The sequence below is a fragment of the Pteronotus mesoamericanus genome, unplaced genomic scaffold, assembly GCF_021234165.1.
Source record: "Pteronotus mesoamericanus isolate MK-2021 breed Mesoamerican mustached bat unplaced genomic scaffold, CSHL_Meso_final contig_41, whole genome shotgun sequence".
Classification (NCBI taxonomy): Eukaryota; Metazoa; Chordata; class Mammalia; order Chiroptera; family Mormoopidae; genus Pteronotus; species Pteronotus mesoamericanus.
In genome coordinates, this window is record NW_026555152.1 from 3,737,785 (window position 1) to 3,761,487 (window position 23,703).

Genomic DNA, 23,703 nt, shown 5'->3' on the forward strand with positions numbered 1-23,703 from the left:
CACATCTTAAAACTTCCAAGGTACACAAATGGCACTCCCTCTGTCCCTCCATGGGTACAGGAAGGAAGAAGTAGCTCAAAGTATAAAAACAATTGCCTGACTCCACACTCCCCCAATTTCTGAGGAAAGCTGGGCAGTTGCCAACTCTTCGGAAACTTCGCACTGCGTGAGGCAGGCTGCAGTAGTTGCCTAGAGTCCTCCAGAAAGAAAGAGGTAGGTCCAATTTCCTGAGATGTATGGGCTGTCAGATCATAGGGAGCCTTCCGGTGAGGAAGCCAACCCAAGAAGCTGTCCTGGGACACACCCGGACCAGGTTGCCAAAGCATCTGAGCTGGAAGAGACCTTCGAGCCTCGCGTTCTGGACGTGCGGAAATGGGGTCTGCAGGTGGGAGGCACCCAGCAGAGCTCCTCTAGACTAGACCAGTCCCTGTCCTCTCAGATTTGAGACATGAAAGGACAGTCATCTTTGCATTAATTCCAAGTAGGAAAATCCTTTACTTCGAGAAGGATTCAGATAGCAATTTCACACAGATCCAATCTCAGATGATTTGGATTAATTAAGTACAAGGGTTTGTTTTGTCCTGTGTAATTGATTGGAACCAAGTTACCATCCAAATCAATAGGCACAGTATGTGTGATTCAGAGTACAAAAGAGTGAGCAACTCCTGTTCTGTTTTGAACAGTCTGCAAGTGTGTACAAGTTAATAGCAGCGGCTATTAGTACCAGCTATTAGTACAGTTTAACTCGTACTGAGCACTTGCAGAGATATCAGTGATGCCCTGTCTTTCTAGGAAGACAGTTGTGACACCAAGGAAACAAAGAAGAAATGTTGAATTATATATATCCTAGTATCAAAAGGTATGTGCAGGAGTAATGTGACGTGAGTTTACCAGTGTTAAGCCAACGCAGTCCAGCAGAAATATGAGCCACATGAGTAATTTAAAATTTTCTAGTATCTAGTATTTTTAAACTGTAAAAGGAAAAACATGAAATTAATTTTATTTAACCCAATATATCCAAAATATTATCAACCTGTCCTTGACATCTTTAAAAATATGACACTGCTTCGGTTTTCAGATTTTTAATTAATTGAAATAAAGGATTGAATAAAACTCGGTTCTTTAGTCACACTGGCCACATTGTAAATGCTCGATAGCCACACGTGGCACCTGAGTATTGTACAGTGTAACTTGAAGCCTCAGAGAAGGAGGCAGGACTTGAGAGGGTCCTGGATTTGAGGAGGTACTGAGGGGAATGAGAATCTGAACAGGTAGAAAGAAGAGAACAGCGCTGCTCTGGCATTTTCAGACTTAAGGCAAGAGTACCATGAACAAATACATCTAAACACATACAAGTTCTAACTCAAGCAAATAGCTGTTAAATATGTTTCAACCTCTGGGGATGAACATGCCATCGTGATGACCTGAAAGACCAGGCCCAAATTTCAAGTTTGGGGACAACTCAGAGCCCCATAGCAGAATGCGGCAGCACCTGGAGGTGCAGACAGGAGCTGCTCCTGGCTCACCAGTCTTATCTTTCCACTCCTGCCTCTGTCCCACATGGCAAGGGGCCATGCACTCATGTGTACGGGCTCCCCAGCCCACAAATGCAAACTCTATCCACCCCCTCATGAACAGTCTTCCCTGGGGCCTTGAAGTGTGCTCAGTGACAAGAAGTCTGAATTCAGGAGGACAGATCTAGTGAAGAGGAAAGAGATGTGAGAGTCTGGAAACAGACTTGGGATCATCTTTACAGGGAATTCTGGGATTCCTGGGACCACCCACCAAGAAAGATCTAGAAGTGGGCAGAAGTGGGCCTAACATAGGCTCTGAATGGGCATTCCCACTTGGCCCACAGACTCTTTAAATTGTGAGGAGGGACAGCCAGAAAGAGCCATCCAAAGATCTAGGACAAGGACCCCTCTCGCCTGTGTCTGAAGGAGTGTTGGAAGAAGATGCACACAGTGGAGGGAATAGCATGCTCATTCCCTTATTGTGCAGCATCCCCGGGAAAAGTCCATTGATGCCCAGCATGAATTGCAGCATCCGCATCTTGCCTGTCCGTCCCACTGAGTTTTCTCGCTGTGTCATAAACCCATGCATGGTATTGTTGCTGATAGGTCCCCAACGGTGAAGCTGATTAAGATGATCAGCTGAATTCAGAAAGAAATTCCCCCTCACCTCCCATCACTTGATATAATTAATAACTGTGAAGTGGTTCAGATCTTTCCTAGATCCCAAGATTCTTGGCCACAGAAAGGAACAATGAGAATGCAATTCAAACATACCTGCTTGAAGCTCTCACCGATTTTCCGCTAGAAATTCAAGAATCTTAATCTTAAAACAGAGCACAAATTCAGCCAGTCAAGCCCCTCTTGCCTGAAATATAATTTTTCTGAACTCTTCTCTACCAGTCCTGAAAAGTTCTAGTTTTGATTGGTGCTAATGGATTCATTTGCTTACACTCATTATTCTTAAACTAATTATTATCTTTTTCTTATTCAAATCTTTGTCCCAGGAATTTCTTTACCTAGAGAGGACACTAAATACTCTTAGGAATGTTGCACCCTACTTGTCTAGTTTGTGTGTTTATGCTTGGACCTAGTTCAGATAATGTTTCAAAAATCTGTCTAAAATTTAACTGCTTTAAATCTAGATCTGGATTTGGATCTTTACTAAGACTCATTTCAATCATGTTGCCCCTTCCTTAAAATACAGGGTCTGGCAGAAGTAGTGCCTGCTTGAATGTGGTGGGTAGGGTATGTGAATGTTTTGCCTGAGGTAGACAGTAATGTGAATCTTTCATCTAAAATGTCACATGTTGTGCTTAAGTGTGATGTTGTTATGTTACAGAATTACATGCTTATGATTTTGTAATAAAAGATTTTGTAATAAAAAGAGCCATTATTTGTGCCAGATCTTGTGTAATGATAAGTTAGAGTTGCCTTCCAAACCGATGAGAAGTAATTACCTGCAGCCATTAGAACCCTCCACTGTTTCGACCCTAAACTGGGCCATTGCATGTATGTAGAAGCAACTTGAAACAGCAAAACTTTTTAGTAACCACTGACTTTCTTTTTAGAGAATGTTATTTCTGTTCTTCAGTAGAAGAAAAGCATTCTTTATTCCCACCTGACAATTGAGACACTCTCCAGCCTTTTAACTGTCTCTCATGAACTCACTTCACATGTTTGACCAATCAGGTCAAAATGTCTACCCCCTTCATACATCGATGAGTCTTTCACCTAACCCTAGCCCTAACCCTAGGTTGAATGTGTCTCTTGAGCAAGGGTCGCTTCTTCTCCTTCACACCTCATAAACTGCCATGGGTGTGATGCATGTTAAATAGATGAGTATTAATGGGTGCGGATGATGCTAGTGCTGAATCTTCAACAGATACTTATGTGTGGGAAGGTTTCTTGTTTTCACTCTGAGAGTTAGAAGGCAATTCTTTCTTGGGTCTGGTTTTGTACTTAGGCAAAAAGAAAAAAAATCAACATGGATTAAGGAGAAAAATCCCTCTGGATTCATTAACTAGTCTTAGGACATTTTATTTATCATCTTCCATGGATCAAAAGAGAATACCAACGGGGTGATACTGAAATACAAATAATCATTTCTAAGAGGCTGTCTGATAACATACACCAAATTAGCCTCAGTGACAGTGTTCCCCATGTGAAAAATGGACCTCAGAACCTATTGGGTTCTTTTCTTTTCCTGTGTGTGTGTTTTTGCCGTTTTGCTGGCACTCAGCATGACTATGGGTGTGTTAGCAATTACTGAGTGTGAAACAGGAACAGCACTGCCTTATCTCCCTGGTTTCCCAATGTCACTAAATGCATTTTATTTTGAGATTCCTGGTGGTGCTTGGCAAAGATAAACAAAATCTTCCATGAGGAAACCTGTGAGCTAATTTCCACAGGAAGTTTCAAATCACTGAAGTAAATAGAAACTCTCTGCTTGATCTCAGGGGTGTTACTTGGGCTCACTGAGGTTCTAGTACCAGACGAGACCTCATAAATGGAGTCTGTGGTCTTTAGAGAGATGATTTGATTGCTATCAGTGCACAAGACTTCTGTCCTAGTATGTGTGTAAAAGTTGATGGCTGGTGTTTTGATCCTTATGCTTGGAAAATGTCCCAAATATAAAAAGATGCTGAATTACAGGGGCTATTTCAGATACCTTATTGTTACATTAGAAATGATTGTCAGCTGCTTTTGCATCTTCTGGCACATTATTAGTTTTTCATTTTCAAAGCAGGAAAACCTCCCCTGGTCTTCTCTCCCTCCAACCACTGATAGCCTCATAAGCCACTGTTACTCCTGCTCCCAGGTTTCAAATGAATACTTTGGCATTTCTTCAGACGTGACACTTTATAATAAAGCCAAAGCCCAGAAAAATCAGAAAAACAAGCAAAGTGAGACTTAGGAAAGAGTTGATATGATATCTAATTTTGGACTATTGTCTCTTTAAGGTTTAAAGGTTCCTTTATAGCTTTGTGTGCAAAGGATAATAATAATAATAATAGCTTTTCATCTTCAAAGTACTTTGTAAAATGTTGGCCCAAATTCTTTGCTCAGATACAGATATGCCACCAGTAACAAGCAATTCAAGGGTTTTGAGAGCAGATCAGTTCAGGGCCAGCAGCCAATGGTTTTTTTAAATCCTCTGGTGAAATGATCCAAAATGAGACTGGGGACCCCTCGGTGCAAAAGCTAATGATCCAGGGTGAGAAAACTGAGGAGAGGAGCTCATGTGGTGTCACCAGAGGCACTTAGAAGATGGACATGAAGTTTAGCTAGGAATGGGCGCTGGAGAAAATGGCTTTTAATGGCACAGTCACTTTCAGAAAATGCTTGATAAGCTTTTGAGAGCAAATTTGATTTTTAAAATTTCCCGGCAACTCTTCCAGACTGGTCGTCTACATATTCAGAAGAAATCTTTGCTCTTTTATGTCTGAGGGGGGCGATCACCAAGGAGAGGACCTGAGCAAGTAAACTGGCTCTTCCCGCCCTCTGAGCCCACAGTGCCAGCGAAGTGCAGGCAGGGTGGGGGACCGCAGCGGGGGAGGATGCTAGCGACCCAATCGCAGGGAACTTGGGGAAGCAGTTGTTCTTTCACCGGAAACATTTAGGATTGAAGTGTTGACTGGCATGACTGAGTCTTCCTTCTGTCATGTACCTGGGACTTCTAGGCTCACCTTTTACAACTTATTTTTGATGAGGTTAGCTAAAAGAGTACTGTTGGTTTTCAGTACAAATTGCTGTTATCACTTTACTGTTTTGTCCATTTACCAGTAGTTCTGTTCATGACAAAGAAATGGGAAACATGGTTATCATCCCAAGTTGTAAAAAAGAAAAATCAGGCAAATAAGGAAAATGTCCCATCCTACTAAGTGTCCCGTTGGGCTTTTCCTGCTTCTGATGGAATGAACTTTGTTGGTTCCCACCTGCTATGCTTGATCAGTTCCCCTAAAATAAACAGATAAATAATCATCTTTTTAATGCTGATGCTGAGAGAATCTATAGGAACACTTCTTCAGACCTTTGAATATCTCCTGATGATATCCTGCCTCTGTATGACACATTGGTTTTTCTATGAACCAAAAGTCCTTTACTCTTATTTTGTAGATGTGCCAAATGGATTCCATGTTAATTTGGAAAAAATGCCTACTGAAGGAGAGGACCTGAAACTGTCTTGCACAGTTAGCAAGTTCTTATACAGAGACATTACCTGGATTCTTCTGCGGACAGCTAATAACCGAACCACACACCACAGCATTAGCAGGCAAAGAGCGACCGTCACTAAGGAGCACTCCGTCACACTTCACCTCATCGTCAAGAATGCTTCCCTGGAAGATTCAGGCATCTATGCCTGCAGAGCCAGGAACGTGTACACAGGGGAAGACATCCTTCAGAAGAAAGAAGTTACAATCAGAGGTGAGCACTGCAACAAAAAGGCTGTTTTCTCTCGGATCTCCAAATTTAAAAGCACAAGGAATGATTGTACCACACAAAGTAATGTAAAACATTAAAGGACTCATTCAAAAGTAACAGTTGTCTCATATCATCTTGATTTATTGTCACTGTTGCTAACTTTCTGGCTCAGAGGAGATGCTCCTCCCAAAATGAGTTTGGAGATGATGGGAATAATAATGAGCCCCCAGGCCTGCACTGGGCTCCCCATCAGGCTGAGGGGTCCCCTGCGGCCAACCCAGTGACCTGGTGCGCGTTTGGATTTGGAGGATCCCCACAGGCACACTCTGTGCTTTTGCTCTTTGCTGTTTTCTCCTGCCTGGTAAACAACAACTGGGAACTGATCCTTTCCTTCCACTTTGACGCCAGCCTCTAATTATTTTTAAGTTTCAAAGCTGCACGAACTGAAATGTTGGTTTCTGCCAAAGATGGACATGAATAAGTTAATTTTCCAGCTCAGAATGAGTACAGTTGATTTTGTGACTCTGTCGGACCTCTGCCTGGTTTTATTTTGTATTATTTTATCTGTTCTTCATTTGTAAATAGCACCTAAATACCAAGTTATAATGCTTATTTATTTGAAATGCTTTTTTTTTTTTTTTACATTAAGCACATTAATCTTAAACTGGAGCTTCTAAAATGGGTTCCATGGGTGCAAGTGTTGTATGATTCAGAGGTATTGAAGGTTTATCACAGCAGGAATCAGGAAAATTCACCCAAATCAAGACTACTCCTGTCTCATGCGATTCTGGGTGGCGGATAAGCCAGTCCAGTCGCCAGCTTCTCCACACTGCTTCTGAGTGGGCTGCACAGCTACTGACAGCACCTCGCAGAAAGTGGATCACACCTTTGTTTTAAATATTTTTGTTCCCTGGTTATTCTTTTAAGAACTTTGTCCTGTTTAATTGATGGCATTCAAAGGTGTACCACAATCAATTATTAAGCAAATAAAGACCATTGTGACCACAGGTTTAATGCAGTCTTCTAAATGTAAATCTAAATTTGTCCATTAAAAAAAGTCTACTTCTCCATATACCTATGATAATAGGTTTTTTATGGGGATTTAGAGATGGCAAAACTACAGAAGCAGAATTCAGAGTCGTTGAAAAATACACATTATTTTTAAATCAAGAGAGATTATAATCTCTTGTTTTAAGCTTGCATTTGAGAGAAAAGTGACTTTTTTCATTAGTTTAATATGCACTCTTCTGTTATTTCCATTTATGATTGATCATTTTATGTGCCTTGCATGAACTATTGGAAAACAAACCATAATTCCCAAAATAGCCAAGGCTGAGAACACAGTGGCTGGACAGTCCAACAGGAGCTGACAGTATGACAACTTTTCAGGCTTGGGAACTCTGGAGCGTTTCCTACTTTAGGTAACAGGCTCTGTCCCACGGCTAAACTTGTCTTTCACGTGGGAATTGCTTTTGTCAAGTGTGAAAGAGTAAACAATACCATTTCCCCATAATGCCAGTTTTATGGAGCCCTGAATGCTCTGAAAACAATTAGTAACCTGGAAGTTGTCAGCCCAAAGGAAAGAATAATCAATTGTATCTTGAAATTTTACCTATGGCTCTTGTGCCGGGTGTCTTTGTTCATTATAAATCAGTGTGTTTCTTCAAGAAACAATGCCTTAGACCCACAGAGCTTATGAGCCTGATTTTTAGAGCAAATGAAACTGGGGGGTGCTTTTGAAAGCCTGGTGAATTGGACATGCAGAGTCTATCATTTCCTTCCCCTTAAAATTGCAGTTGCAATTTTCATGGGGAAGGGAAGGGTCTTTGTATTCACAGAAGATGATTTTAAGTGCTTTCAAGAGATGATTTTAAGAGTTCTGTAATTAACTGTTCACTGTGTAATTAATCCTTCCAGAGAGTTTCAGTAAGAAAAATAATTTTTTTATTAGGTAACTCTTTTGAATGTGGAGTAAGGGGAGGGTAACCAGAAAAAGAAGGAACAAAAGAGCCAGTGAGGAAAATGAGAGGGATGGAATGGAGGGCGAGAGGCTGGTTCCCCAGTCCCCATCCGGGGCCCCATGGACACCCAGTACTCGTGGGGCCTGGTGGGTCTCTGGGGCAGCAACACCGAAGCGGAAGGGAGGAGCTGGCGGGGGCTCTCTTTGGCTATTGAGAACCAGCAGAAATATTCCGTTACTTCTGATTTTCTCAGTTTGAAGGAGTCAGCTCACTTTGTTTAACTTTTGGAAAGCAGCTACCTATTTCCGTCTAATAACTTAAATTTAAAAATATATGTTTGATGTAACTTTCTCATTTAAAATGTCGAATCAGATAACTATAAAGTGGAAATTGGTAAAATGATTTGTTGATTGACTGATCATTTAGAAATTTACCCAAAATGAGAATTTGCTCATAGGAGAACTTTTTTCCAGAAATGGGTACAAAAAAAAACCTTTAATACTGTAAGTTTCAGACATGTTTATGTAAACTTTGTATTTAATTGAAAGTCCTTTGTTTATTCTGAAGCCTTTCTTCTGTTTCTCATCTGAAATTTGTGTAGGGCAGATATAGCCTTTGGGCGTTCTTCATGACATTTTTGTTAAAAGCAAATGTTCTCATCTACATAAGCATTGCTCTCCGGTATACCTGCCAGGAAAACCAAATCCTGCCTGTGTTGATGATGTTACAGTTTGTAGCTATGAAAATCACCTGGGTGCTGTAGGCCCTGTGGTCAGACTTTCTTTCTATAATAAGGCCTATGGACAGTGATAGATTATTTTAGAATTTTTAGTTCATGGGAAATGGCAAATGTGCTCGGAGAGGCAATTAAAAGTATAATGTAATGAACTGGGTCTGAATTTTGATGAGATACATCACAGTTGGATTTCCACTGTAAAAGATAGTAAATAGTAAGTGACACTGTTCTTTATTGCTTTCTATGTTTCACTGACATGTCTGGGGTCTTTCTCACATAAAACTGTTAAAATTGTCATGATCAAGCATGTAAGGATTACCAAAATTACAGATTTTGATAGATGACTGCATTTTCAGTTAGTAAAAGCTATTTGACAGATTGCACAGAATGCAGACACAAAAATACTCAAATGGTTCTGCATGGGGGCAAAGGTAGATGAGGAAAGACACACAGAAACAGGCAAAAGGGTTGGGGGAAGCATTTACACAGCAGAACATTCCCTTCAGCGTTCTTATTTGCCTTCAGATTCCATTTTGTATGGGTCAAAATTTAATTGGAAATCAGTTTCTTCTAACATAGTAACCCTGCCATGTTATACTACGTCAATATGTTTAAAAGTTATATAGTACAGTTTTTAACCTGAGATTTCTAAATTGCTTCAATGAACGCTAAACCTGAGAGTTTCCCCCAGGAATAGGAGAAGGGTTTGGGGCCTCAGCAGAACTTCAGGGACATGGAACCAAAGCCGTGGCAACATGTCATCTCTCATAGCATTGTAATCCCCGCAAGCTGCTTTCACAGTTTAGTACAATAAGATAAAAAAAAATCAGAAATGGTCAGAGAAAGCATATACTGTGTAATTGGAACCAGTGACGTAGAATGTGTGAGTTATGCCAAAACTCTTTTGGTTCTGTTCCAGAATTTGCTACAAAGTGGGGAATGGATGATTTGGGAGGGTAGAGAAGACATCAGAAGTTGTTTTTATTCTTTTACTGTGGAAGTGTGAGCACCCACCTAACTAGAATGTATACACATCAGCAGGACTGACTGCTTCATTAAATAGACACTGTACTCATTGGGGCCTCGGGGGTACTGCTGTTCCTATGTGGGATTTTAATGTTGTAATGTATTGCATCCTAATGTATTAAGTTCATTTTGTTGTACTATATTGGTTGGCATTTTATTAAAATAAATTGTATTGTATCATATTTGTATGTTTTAAGAGAAAATAATATAAAATACAATATTGTACTATTATATAGTGCAAAAACCACAAGTCTGTGCCTCTGCCTCTTGAATGAATCCTTTGGTGGCTTGCATTTGGGAAGGGAACGGAGGAAGGAAATAATCAATAAAGCTTTTAAAGTTCAAGAAATTCTGCTGTTTGGTCTGCTGCCTTCCAACAATCCTGGTTACTGACAGCCAAGCAACACAGACATGCCCTCACAAACACAGCGACACAAGTGCATACAAAATTGTATTAGCTCATCACCACTATGCTATGTTTTTATGTAAAAAGTCATTACAATCCTGTATTCAAAATTATGTTTTTCCTTTCTAGTTCCTAAAATATTACGCAAAATCCTTAGGTTTTAGAAAAGCTTCTCTCATAAAAAAAAAAAAAGAAAGAAAGAAAGAAAGAAAAAGAAGAAAAGAAAACCAGTTGGCCAGGCTAAAAAAATCTTCATATTGAAATATAAAAATAAATAATTTAGTTCTTGATTTTACTCTGTGTTCTAATGAATTTCAATGTATTGTACCAGCTTAATAAAGAGGAAGCAGTAGGTTAATCATAGAAGAGATATTTAGGGAACAAAATACAAATGAAACCTTACAGTTGAGTTTTGCTGTTTACATATTTCAAATGTTGAGATGCATATACAAAAAAGAAACAGATGAGTAATAACAGTTCTCTTTCTTCATTCATTAGATCAGGAAGCACCACACCTCCTGCGAAACCTCAGTGATCACACAGTGGCTGTCAGCAGCTCCACTACTCTAGACTGTCATGCCAACGGTGTCCCTGAGCCTCAGATCACCTGGTTTAAAAACAACCGCAAAATACAACAAGAGCCCGGTAAGAGATGTTTTCTTTGTGTTTACTCTTCCTCATTGTCCCCATCTTCCTTTAACATTCCTACAGTATCCAGTCAGTACATCTAGAACTACTTGCTAATAGAGCTGCAAAAAGCTGGGCTCTAATTCATACTTATATCAACTTCAGGAAAGGAGTATTTGAGCCAGGTCTTATGCAGACCATGTTTCTAACCCTACAGTATCTGCTTTAAACAGTGCATTCAGGAAGAAATGGCAAGAGCCACTTAGAAGAGGTTTCAGTTCACCTTGACAACAAGGAGAGTGTTGCGAGGATTAGTTCCTTGGCTTGAGGGATAGCAGAGCTTTGAACAGTTGACATAGATGAAGTTCAAAGTAGATTTATAACCTTTTAAATTCACCTATACCAATTTTAGTGGTTTGGTAAAAAGAAGGTTTTTAATTTATATTTTATAATGTCGGTAAATAAAACCTAAACTAATGACCATGTGTTTATTTTCCTTCAACAAAAAATATATTTAAAAACAACTAGACTTAAATCAGTAAGTATAAACACTATCTATTGCTTGCCTCATAATTCTATGGTTAAATGAGTTTAAAATAAACTTATAATTTTCATTAATAATTACATTTATATTAAAAATAAAATTGCCATTTATTTGTAATACCCCAACAACCCAAATCAAATAACTGGCCATACAAAGTGGTCCCTAAATATGAATCCTCTACTCACGGTCTCCATTTAAATTTAATGCACAGAAAGGATTGAGGTATAATGATTTCTCCTTCAGTCCACTTCCCTAATTAATCACCAGGCTGAAAAGGTTCAACCTACTCAATACTGAATATTCCTCAAAGCCATTCTTTCTTGTGTTTTCCTGCTGTTACTCTCTTGATTCCGGTGCCCGTTATCTGTCCCCGAACATCTGCAGTAGTGTCCTCATTGGTCTCCCTAGCTCTCTTTTCTCTTTTTGTATCTAGTTTCCACACAACTGTATACAGTATAACTGGGAACATGTCACTTCCCTGTTGCAAGTGTCCTGTTGGCTCTTCATCACAGGACCAAGTTCAAGCATCCGGCAAAGCAGGCCCTCAACAACTGGCCCTGCCTACTCCTACAGCTCTGTGCACCCCCTTACACTTCACATTCTAGCAACTGCCAAACTCTCCGAGATCACCGTGCACACTCAGAGACCACTGCACACGTTATGCTCTTTCAAACCCCTATGCTTTTTCTATTCCCGTGGCCCCTCTGCCTTGAGTACGTACCTCCCCTTCACCTGATACTCACCCATCCCTTAAGACCCAGATTGGGTGTTCACCCCCCAGAGAGCCTTAACTGAACTCCTGCAAAGGGGTGGCAGGTCCTCTATGTGTCTTTATCATTTATGAATGTTTCTGTTCTCTCTTCCTGAGTTGTTTTATCATCATCAGTTCACATTGCCCTTTTACTGTGTTGCCCATCTTTCCTCTCCATGTTCCCTTACTCTCTGTGTGTCATCATATCGTGCCCTCCCCCTGAGGGCAGACAGTGGAGCTTAGTCTTATTTGCATCTTTTTCGTCTTTTTAGCCTCACAACCTGGCATAGTTCTTGGCAATCAATAAATGTTTATGAATGAATGATTTTCAGAAAATCTTATTCTACCCTTAGAAAGTTCACTTGGTAGCACAAATGCTTAAACTTGGTGGGGAGGGGGAGCTATATCATAGAATTTTTTGAAGCTAAAGGGATCTTTTGAATATCTTTAGCTCCATTTGTAAAACAGGAAATCTAGGTCCAAAGAAGTGAAGTGACTTGTCCAAGGTGATACATAATTAAGATATATAGTTTCATAGAAAACTAATCCCTTGAGGTGTATTCTTCCAGAATAAAAGAATGAATAAAAAGCTTGTGAAACTATACCTATGAGTATAATGTCCTCCCCTTAGAGATTCAGAGTTCACACCAGTATATTAAGCATCAAAGAAGTCCTGTACTAAAGAAATCAGGTAAACTATGATTTCAAGTTCTGTATTCTCTCAACTTTCTCGGTCACAAAACACTTTTTATGAAATGTTAATGTAAGATGTTGGGTATTCTTTGAAAAAGTAAATTTGACTTAAGTTCAGTTTTCACACTTCAGATGTAGGTTAAAGAATTAGAGTTGAACCAATTTTGAAAGCTCAAAAGCATTCTGGGACTAGAAGATAAACAGGCAAGAGAACGTTGCTAGGCAGTTACTACAATGGAGAAATATTGTGAGGTGTTAGGGAGGGTTTGAGTCCTAGCCTTGTCCTCATGGGTCAGAAGATTTGGGCAACTCACCCCATACTCTCTGAGCCTCAATTCCCTTATTTAAAAAATTGGATAATATCAACCACATAGTCATGTGGTGAGGTTTAAATGAGTTACTATAGCTAAGCTGGCATGTAGTCATGACTTACTTAGTAAATGATACCTTCTGACCTACTTCATTTTTTAGAAACTGGCCAGTGAGTTGTCAGAATTGATTGGAAGGTGTCAGGTCAAGTGTCAAACAACTCTAAATCTAATAAAGTTATCTTCCTCCCAGCTTTCTTTGATCTTCCAAGGGCCAAAAGAAGAATTTCTAAAGAGTCTTATAAATTCTTATATAAAATCTTTTATAAATGTTATTCTAATATGCTACTATTAAGATTTATTTAGTTCAACTCTACCAAGCTGTCAATTACCTTTTGAAAAGGAATTTCTACATTTTCTGGGCATAATCTCTTCCATGCATATAGTACTTATAAAGTTTCATATGTAGAATTTCTATCTGATGCAGAGAGTTCAGCAGCCAATGAAATATGCTCTGTGACTATGACCCTTATGTTTATGCATGTAGATATCTTCAAAAATACCAATTCTTTCACAGTTATTTCTTCTACAAGCCTCTGAGTAAAGATTACAGGTCACCAAAGTGGTAATCTTTGACTCACTGGTTCCAAAACTAAAATGGAAGAACATAGAGATTATAGCCTGAAAAAGACTGAAAACTGGCTCATAATTTGCTAAGCCTTTGGAAAGCTAGACTGAGTTGTAAAGCCCTCAGAATAAACTACATCCTTTAGAGACTTGAGAGGCATCTTTTATACGAAGCCTAGCAACTCAGGAAGAATTTATACACTGATAGTGTTTCAGTGACCTTGGATCACTGATAGGATCCAGCCCATTTTCATTGTTATTTGTTCAATGACAACTTACTCTATTCCGAGAAAATAGGAGAGAGGAAGCGGGGCACACATGAGAGCTCACACTCTAGACAAGTGGCCACAAAAATGCCTGCTGCAAGGACTAGGCATTTTTCCTCCCTTCTCATTTCCTTTCAGGAAAACCTTTCAGTGGGGCACAGCCATTCTATAGAAGAAATGTAATTTCAAGAAAGTGTTATGAAAGCTGAGTAATAAAGTCTTGGGTATCAAGCAGGAATAAAAGGGACCCTCAGCACACAGACCCAGGAAAGCATGTGCAAAGGAGACATCAAGCAATTCCACCAGGGCAGCCCATATGAGAAGAAACCAGGCACCGTAGAGACCATGCTGCCTGACACCCCCCCCCCCCCCAAAGAGAGGGCGCGGTACCACAAGCCTCCAACTCTAGCACAAGGTCAGGCTCTCCAGGGCCTCCACTGCATGGCCCACACTACTAATTCTGACACACCCCCAGGACCCCCCGCACCTCCGGCACCCCAAGATGGTGTCTCCTCTCTCCTCTTCCCCTCGGCCTCTGGGCCACAGAGGCTGCCCTCAGCAGGGATCCTTCTTTCACACTCCTTTTCTCTGATGTCTGGCTTTAGTTTCAATTCCTGTCACATAGAACATCACTCAGTTGTTCTCTTGTTCTAGGTATGCTTATTTTTAAAAGCTTTGTAGATAGATATATCTTAATATGTCTTCTTTATTAAAAAAATAATAAAGATTGATTGAGCATTCACCAGGTATCAAGGCACTGTGTTAGGAGTTTATAAATATCTAATTTACTTTTCACAGCTGTCTTCTGAGGTAGGTAATATTATTAGGTGCATTTCACAGTCTCTTTTAACAAGTACTTGTTAGGTACCCAGTACTGTTCTAAGCACTTTATTAATATTAACTTCTTTGCTCCTTAAAGAATTTGACAATTCTCCTTCACAAATCTGTGAAGTTTGCTAAATTGTTGTGCCTGGTTTACAGATCAAAGGATGAGGAAGTGGAGGCAGAGAGGAGTGATAAGTGGCTCCAAGTTGTAGAGTTCGGGCAGGGCAGGTGTTGACCAAGGCTCAGACCAGAAGTGACTGTACCTGAGGAGGTGGGGCTATGCATCAGTTCATGTCACTCACAAAAGAACAAAGAGGTACTAGTTTTAAATGACCTCGTGGCCATTAACAAGCATGTATTTAAATAATGAATATTTTCTCATTTCCAACTCTTACTTCCTAAAGACTACAATTTATTTTTTAATTTATTTATTAAAAATGTTTGAAGCATAAAAACATTTAAAGCACTTTTGAAGAGTCGGCATGCCATATATAAAGTTAAAAATTATTTTTAACCCAAATTAAGTTACTTCTCAGTTTTTAAAGGTCTAGGATGCACTATACATCAGCCCAATACTCTTTTACTCACTCAACAAGCATTAATAAGACACACTTTTGTGTTTGGTGCTATTCTTGGCTTGGCTAGGCTAATGCAGCAGTAAACAAGAAAACTAGAATCAGAACAATCAAATATCTAAGGTAGTTAATTCACGTGTTTAAATGAAGACAGCTTCTTCAAGCAGGAACCATGTGTGTCCCAACTTATTCACTGTTGTCATGTCTATTAGGAACCAGATTTAATGAGTCTAAAAATGGGATAAGGTAAATTAATAAATGGGACAAGCAGAAATTATGGCTTAATCACAGGATTAAAAGTAAGAGAAAATGTGTGACAAGTAATAAAGGTAGGAGAACCTCCAAATTAGAATTGAGTAAAGAAGCAACTGGTAACTATGAGGAGAGACTGATAGGGTGCAAAGAGTTGAAAGAAGGAGGTACTCTGAGACATAGTTACTTTGAAGAGAGAGGTGAAAAGAGAATGCACTGGGCATATGAGAAACTGTGATGTGAAAGGACCCATACCAAAAAGCACCATGCAAGAGTTCTCATTGGGAACAAATTCTGTGTGACAGTGGCTGCTTCGAGTATGGTTCGATTCGTAGAGGTGCAGAGACAGCAAAGCTCTTTTAAGAAACATTCATTTCTGTTGGGCTAAAAATGTAAAAGGTTTGCACCCAGACTTGGAATAATGGAACGAGGTCACCATGCAAAGTGTGTGTGACTCCCCGGAGTGTCTTCATTACTTCTCTAGCCACCTGCCCAAGGGACCAGCCGTTCCTTCAAAATGATCAACAGTCATCTTTCTACCTCACACTTCACAGATTCTCCAAAGAGGCCCTACATATGTTTAAAGGACATATTGTGTGAATAAGGGATGCTGTTGGCAACTTCCTTCAGAGTTGGCACTGTGAAAAGCCAAGATATATTCACAAAGCAGATATGGCAAAAGGCCTATCTAGTCTGGTTTTACACTCACACCAGAATGAATCATCATATAAACAACTGTGCAGAGAGATTGGAGTTTCTGAAAAAGTCATTAGAATCCTGAACAAAGTAACAAACTCTCCATCTCTGGAAATATTTAAGAGAACAGAAGGCAATATTGACCTGAGATGTTTTTAGTCAAGCCTGCCTGAACCCAAAAAACCATCATCGAACTATTACTTAACTAAATTTCTATGACAGCAGAATATTTTCAGAATACTTTAAGATCAAAGCTGTAAAATTGGAACAACAAAGAGTTTAGAAAGAATACATTCTGTCTTAAATAGACTGAGGTTGGAAGAGGAGAGAGTCACTCTAACTCACTGATTAATGATATTCATTATTAATTAGTGGCCTAGGAGCCTTGGCCACTAGAACTATTTATCTAGTGACTCAAAAGGGACATCTTTCCTGTCACCACTATATCACTGACACCAAGTATCTGCACCTATAAATGCATATTCAGATCAAGATGACCTACTATTCTAGTACCTGGGGAAACAAAATTATATCTGAAATTTAAAGTGGTTTTCATAGACCTAGGAGAGATCTTAAGGAAAAGAAAGATGAATTAGAATGTTAATGCCTAGAGATGACCAACTGTCACTCTCAGGCTATCAGAATTAGCAGCTTTGCTTGATTTCTTAGTAAAAGTAAAATTCAAAAGTGTCAGTTATCTTTTTCAAAACTTGAGTAGTAATTGCATTTTCTTACTCATGAAATCCACCCTTATACTACATAGTGAATTAAGAAATATTGCAGAAAAGAAATGTGTACCAGATTCCCAGGCACAAGTAGGGCCTTGCAAGAGAAGGGGAGCTGCCTGCTCCACTCATCACCTCCAGGAGCCAACCAATCTGCTGATGGGATTGGCTAAGCAGCTCTTCTCACCATTCTTTTCTCTTCAATGTGTCATGTACCCAGGCCCAGAAGGGCCCAGATTCTCTAGTAGATATACCAGTACGTCTTCTCCCCTGCCAGAATCTTCAAACAAGCTCTTAAGGTTTAGTTGTACCTTTGACAAAAATATAAGCACAAGAGACATCCTAAACATGTTGTAGAACCAAGGCTTGGTTCTTTCCTAAGGATAAACTTCCATTTAGAAGATGAAGAGAGAGGAGTGAAATTAAGGAGTAGAGTACGGTCATAGCAGGGAAGACATTCAATTGTTTGGCTACAAGCCCAATACCAGAAAAAAAGGGAACCCTGACTTGAACCACTGCCCTAACATGGTGAAAAATGGAGAATATTACTTTATTCACTTCCAGAAATTCTGCAATGACTTGTTAATGTCTGGCTAGTTCGAAGAGACTGACGGGAACAGCTGTAGAGTTCCATTACATATACCCAAGAAAGTAAAGCGGCCCATGAGTAAAGTCCCATTTTGTATTAGAAATCAGAAGTTATTTATGGAGAATCGATTTGACCCCCTCCAATATATCTCTTTATTGTCAAGTTCCAGCTTGTTTAGGTCTTGCACATACATATACGACATCATATTTTATCATAATTCTTTGCCCCCTAAAATTTCTTGGGTGCATTTTCCAGCATATCATCCTCATCCTCATTCAGCCCAGAAAAGCCTCATAGCAAGATCCCACCCACCTGAGGGATCACACATTAGGTGGCACAAATCCATTTACATCAATAGCAGGGCCCCCTGCCAGCTCTTTAAGTGCTTGTGTTCTTTTTTTAAAGTCTTGGAATTTTCAAATGAAAAATATAGGATGTAAGAAATGGGAGAGAACTTAAAAATGTGGCCGTCACTTTGGGAAAAGCCTCTTTCTTTTTTTTTAATTGTGGCAAAAGACACATAACATAAATTTTACCATTCTAACCACTTTGAAGTGCACAATTCAGTGACATTAAGTATATCCACAGTGTTGTGCAACCGTCCCCACTATCTAGTTTCACGATTTTTTCATCATCTCAGATGGAAACCTCATACTTATTAAAGCTCCTCCCTATTGATTGTGAATTAGCCTCCTTTTTTAACTCTTTTTGTGACCGCTAATACAACACATGGAACTGTAGTTTGACATGGCCAAGATCAGCAGCTTGTTTTGTCTGAAGGGCAGTCAATGCTTGACGGGCCAGTAGCAGAGAAAAAGGAGTCAGGAATGAAAGAACAAAGAGAAGAAAAATAAGGAAATACAGAAATAGAATGAGGGACAAGGGAGAGTAGATACCCAGCAGTCAATCCAGAGATTTTAGGGATGTACCCCATCCAAAGTCACTAAGCCCCAAACTAAATTCTGTTTGGGCTCTTAGAGTAGGAGGGGTCTCAATGCCCAATCTGCACTGAAAACAGGGGCACTAAAGAAGGTAAACTCACGCAGTACCTTGGATAAGCCTTCACTTCTACCTCTTAGCAAAATAATTAGATGAGGTTTTTCTATTTCACATGTCTAGAATTATCATGGAAACCCCTCTTCTACCCAAGTACAAACTTGAAACAGTTTAATCAGAACCAAAAGTGACAAACAGCACTGCCACTGGGGTCACCACTGTGCTCAGTTCAAGTAAGGAATATACGCTCACAAAGATATTCTCGGCTAATTTACTCAGTGAACTCAGCCCATCGCTCACATTACTCTGAATTACTGTGGAACAAGTCAAATCAGAAAGTTTATTCCTGGTCCACCCCACACCCAAGTAATAAACTTGATTTTCATATAACCTCTGCTACTGAGGAGTCTTAAACAATAAATTTGCATATTAGCTTAGGTAGCCATCTCATTAACTTGGTCATAATTAAACCGAACATCACTGACAAATAAAATAAAATGAAAACATACTTATGTGTCATGTTACCCCCCAATACACACACACTTTATAGAGGGCCAGTTGATGGAATGCGTTTTGATTTGTCCTTTTATTGCTTTAGTCTAAAGTTGTAAAATGTTGTGAAGTATAAATACATTTTTCTTGCTTCAAAAATATTTCATCATTCTCTACATAGTATTATAAAGGTTTGCAAATATTTAAGTATTTGGATGTATATAGCTTTTAAACTTTAATCTAATGACCCTTTGCTGATGATTAAGATGCCTACAATTTCATTTTTAAAACAACCATTATTTACTTTAATTAAATAGGCAATATATGAATACATTTTCATGGTAAAAGATTACATAGTACTGAAATAAAAAAAAATATAAAAATTTCTCTTATGGAGAATTAACACATGGTAACAATGTGATGTGTATTTTGTCAACAATTTTTCTGTTTTTTTTACATACATATGTCCATATATACAAATGCAAGGCAACAGTGGTACAAATAATGAATAGGATTCAGTCATACATTCCTTCAACAGCTATTCATTGAGAGCCAGCTCTGTGTCAGAAATACACTAGGTGCTGGGGACAAGACAGGAACCTTGAATTTACATTCTAATGAAAAATTACAGGTAATAAATTTTGTAAACAAAACTATAAGCATATAGCATACAATGATATAGTAATATCTGCTATGATGAGCAAAACAAGATAATGGATTACAGTGAGTAGCCAGTAGAGGAGTTATATAGGAAAGCCAGCATCTGTAAGATAAATTTGAGCTGAGATCATGCTGTTCTGTTTTATGACTGGCTTTTATCACAATTTATCTTGGAGGTCTTTCTATGTCAGTACATATTATTCTAGCTCATTCACTTTAGCAGCCGTACACTATAATATACTATGTATTCCCATAATTTAGCCATTCTTCTTCTGATGGAAAAACACTTCCTTAACTTTAACCTCTTATGCAATGCAATACTATTTCTCAGTTTTAAAATGGTCATAAACACACCACTTTGCTACGCACAGGAAGACCATTTAGGTGAATGGATATATCCTGTAGTATAAATACATCCAACCTCATGGAGGAGCTATGGCAAATTTAAACATATCACAAGAACTTACTGTGGTATATGTATGTGTGCATATGTGCATTTCATAATTTGTAGATATACATAGTTGATAAGTAAGTCTTTATAGCTAATAAGCATAGAGTTAGCACCACTTGACACATTTTCAAGACCATTTGGCATGCCTGAATCATTTTGAAGTACATCATTAGAACAACAGCAAAGTTCACAGTGAATAGGCTCAAAAATGCTTTTCATTTTTAAATGTTTAAAAATACATGTGTTTTTGGCACAGTTTCAAGGTGCTCACTTCCACGGTAACCCCTTCAAGTCAACCAGTTTACAATTTCTTGAAAGCTTTTGGAAACTTTTCTATTATCACAACCTAATTTTCAAAGTTAAACTAGCAAAGAGCTAGACATTATCCCAAATAGAAGCACCTTGGTTTATGGCTTTTTCTTTATTACATGGAGAAGAATATTATATATGGCTTTTTTCACCACTGTCATCAATATTACTCTTATCTAAGAGCTCCTCTTTTTTCTCTGTCTTTTCCATGGCTAAAGAGTAAGTTGTCTCATCAGGGGTCACATTGCCCATCAGATTTCCTTTAGACCATATATTTTTAACATCTCATAATTCTCTTCCTACTTAACACATTATTGTAAGGCTGCTTTTCACTATCTCTCAGATTATTCCACCCTTCACTAACTGTATTTTTTTTTTCCTTACATCTACAAAGGCTTTGCTATGAGACTTGATCTTAGGGTAAAATTCTCCTTAGAGAAGAAAGAGTCCACATGGTAACCATTTGAAAACACTAGAGTCATTTATCTTTTAGTGCCATTTAATGACTCTATCATCCCTCATTTCCCAATGTTGTCAGTCTATATAGTTTACTAAACTTGGATTTCTCTTCCTCAGACATAGTTTTCCAAACCTCCAAAGTTTGACTGGATATATGAAATGGCCTTTGTATTCTTTGTGGGAAGTCAATCAGACATCCTGTCTCTAATTTTTTTGGGTTACCTTTAGCAATCCTGAATCTTTGTTTTGGTTCTTTTGGTCCTTAGTTCAAATACAGCTCTTAGGTAATCAATGCCTTTAAGAGCTACCAACTGGCTGCTGATTGGAGATAGCAATGGGAAGCAGGTCTTATGGGGAGCCCTGCATACAGGGCTCACTGCCCATGTTCACTTCCTAAAGATAGAGCTGGTAGGTAAGGGGCTTGTTCCCCTGCAGTATATGTTCTATCAAGTTTGTTAAGTGTAAGGAAAGCTTAGAGACTTCTGGTCAAGATGGTGGCATAGGCAGACAAGCTCACCTCTTTGCACAACCACAACAAAATTACAACTAAAACATAGAACAACCATCATTCAGAACCAACAGAAATTGAGTTGAATGGAAGTCTGACAACTACGGAATTGAAACCACGTCCATCCAGACTGGTAGGAGGGGCACACATACAGAACGGGCTGGTTACACATCCACCTGTGGTGGATAAAAATTCAGGAGGAATATCTCAGGAGTGAGGAGTCCCAGCCCCACACCAGGCCCCCATCCCAGGGTTTCAGTGCCAGGAAGATAAGTCCCCGCAACTTCTGGCTGCAAAAACCAGCAGGGATTGAGTTGGTGGAAGGAACTGCTGGAGCCCCAAGCAGTTCCTCTTAAAGAAGCCACATATGGACTCACCTACTCAGACTCACTCGCTCTGGGTTGCAGTGCCGGGGATGTGGCTTGAAGAGCACCAGTGGCATGCAGTGAGGAGGCTGAGGCATCTGGCATCAAGGCGAGCAGAAGCCATTGTCCCTCTTCTGGGCCCTCCGCCCACAAAGCCAGCAGACTGGTGCTGTATCTAAGATCCCATCAACCTGGTTGACACTGTTTGACCCACCTTGGAAATCTCCAGAGACTCCACCCCACCTAACTTACAGGCCCACCCAAGCTGCTTTTCAATGTGAATGTCTGTCTTGGCTCACACCGCACAACTTCCTAAATCCTCTCAAACAAGCAGCAGCTCGCCTCAGTGAGCCCCAGGCTAGCAGCCTAGGGTCACAACCTGGAAATCTCCAAGCCCAGCACAAGCAGCAGCCATCTCAGATTGTTTTATAATTCAGGCAGGGTGGCCCCAGGCTAATCATAGGTGGGGGCTGATCTTGGCCTGCACCACCCAGGAAACCCTAAGGCCAGCACACCCAGTGGATAGCTACAGACAATGTCAGAGCACCACCACCCTGCCCCTGCATAGCTGATCCTCCATGGAGGGCAGGGGTTGGTGGTCAGTGGTCACAGCCAGTCCTTGCAGCTGACTGGCCTGCATAAAACCCTCCCATGGATCTGCCAACAGCAACCAAGGTTCTACTACAAGAAGAGGGTGTTCTTAGCCCATACAAACAGTGCACCTCAAGTACCCAGCTTGCATGATAGGGGAGTCTGCACCACTGGACTCTATAGGACACCTATTACAGTAGACCACACTACCAAGACATAGAGTCAAAGCAGCTCTACCTAATATATAGAAGCAAATGCAGGGAGGGTGCCAAAATGATGAGACAAAGAAACATGACCCAAATGAAGGGACAGATCAAAACTCCAGAGGAAGAGCTAAACGAAATGGAGATGAGCACTCTATCAGATGCAGAGTTCAAAGCACTGGTTATAGGGATACTCAAGGAACTTAGTGTGGACTTCAACAGTACAAAAAAGATCTGGTCAGGAATGCAGGATATACTAATTGAAGTAAAGAACAATTTACAGGGAAACAACAGTAGAGGGGTTGAAGCCAAGAATCAAATCAAGGATTGGGAACATAAGGAAACAAAAAGCAACCAATCAGAACAGGAAGAAAAAAGAATTTAAAAAAAAAACAAAAACAAAGATAGTATAAGCAGCCTGTGGGACAACTTTAAGCAATCCAACATTCGCTTCATAAGGGTGCCGGAAGGAGAAGAGAAAGAGCAAGAAATTGGAAATCTATTTGAAAAAATAAAGAAAGAAGACTTCCCTAATTCAGTGAAGGAAATAGACATGCAAGTCCAGGAAGCACAGAGTCCCAAACAAGATGGACCGAGGAGAACCACTCCAAAACACAAGATAATTAAAATGCCAAAGTTTAAAGATAAAGATAGGAGAGAGGGGGCATGGGAGAATGGGTGAGAGGTGAGGGGATTAAGGAGTACAAGTAGGTAGTTATAGAATAGCCATGGGGATGCAAAGTGCAGTATATGAAAGGAAGTAGCCAAAGAACTTACACACATAGCCCATGGACATGAACGATGGCGTAGGGGTTGCCTAAAGGAGTGGGGGTGCTGGGTGGAGGGGAGAAAGGTGAGAATATCAGGACAACTGTAATAGCATAATCAATAAAGTATAATTAAAAAATAAACGTAAGGAATGCTTAAATTATTGTATTATTAAAAGAGAAAATCTTATTTAACCCTTTTGTGTCCTAGATTTACTTATTCACACACATAGTCTAGAGCTCAGTTTTATTTGAAACATTGTAAGAACATTAAAAGAATCTTGTAACTTTATTCTTTGTTCTCTTGCTAAAAAAAATTAAACCAACTGCATAAAAAAAGAGCCAACAAACTAAAGGTA

General features: G+C 39.6%; 1 protein-coding gene across 1 annotated transcript in view; it reads left to right on the forward strand.

The window, feature by feature from the left end:
- The window catches only part of FLT1 (fms related receptor tyrosine kinase 1), a 187,773-nt gene that overhangs the window by 88,069 nt on the left and 76,001 nt on the right, over positions 1 to 23,703 (forward strand). Inside the window, exons 14-15 of the mRNA XM_054577121.1 lie at positions 5,631 to 5,939; positions 10,564 to 10,710. Of these exons, the coding sequence (XP_054433096.1) occupies positions 5,631 to 5,939; positions 10,564 to 10,710 (456 nt within the window). The remainder of the gene's footprint in view (positions 1 to 5,630; positions 5,940 to 10,563; positions 10,711 to 23,703) is intronic.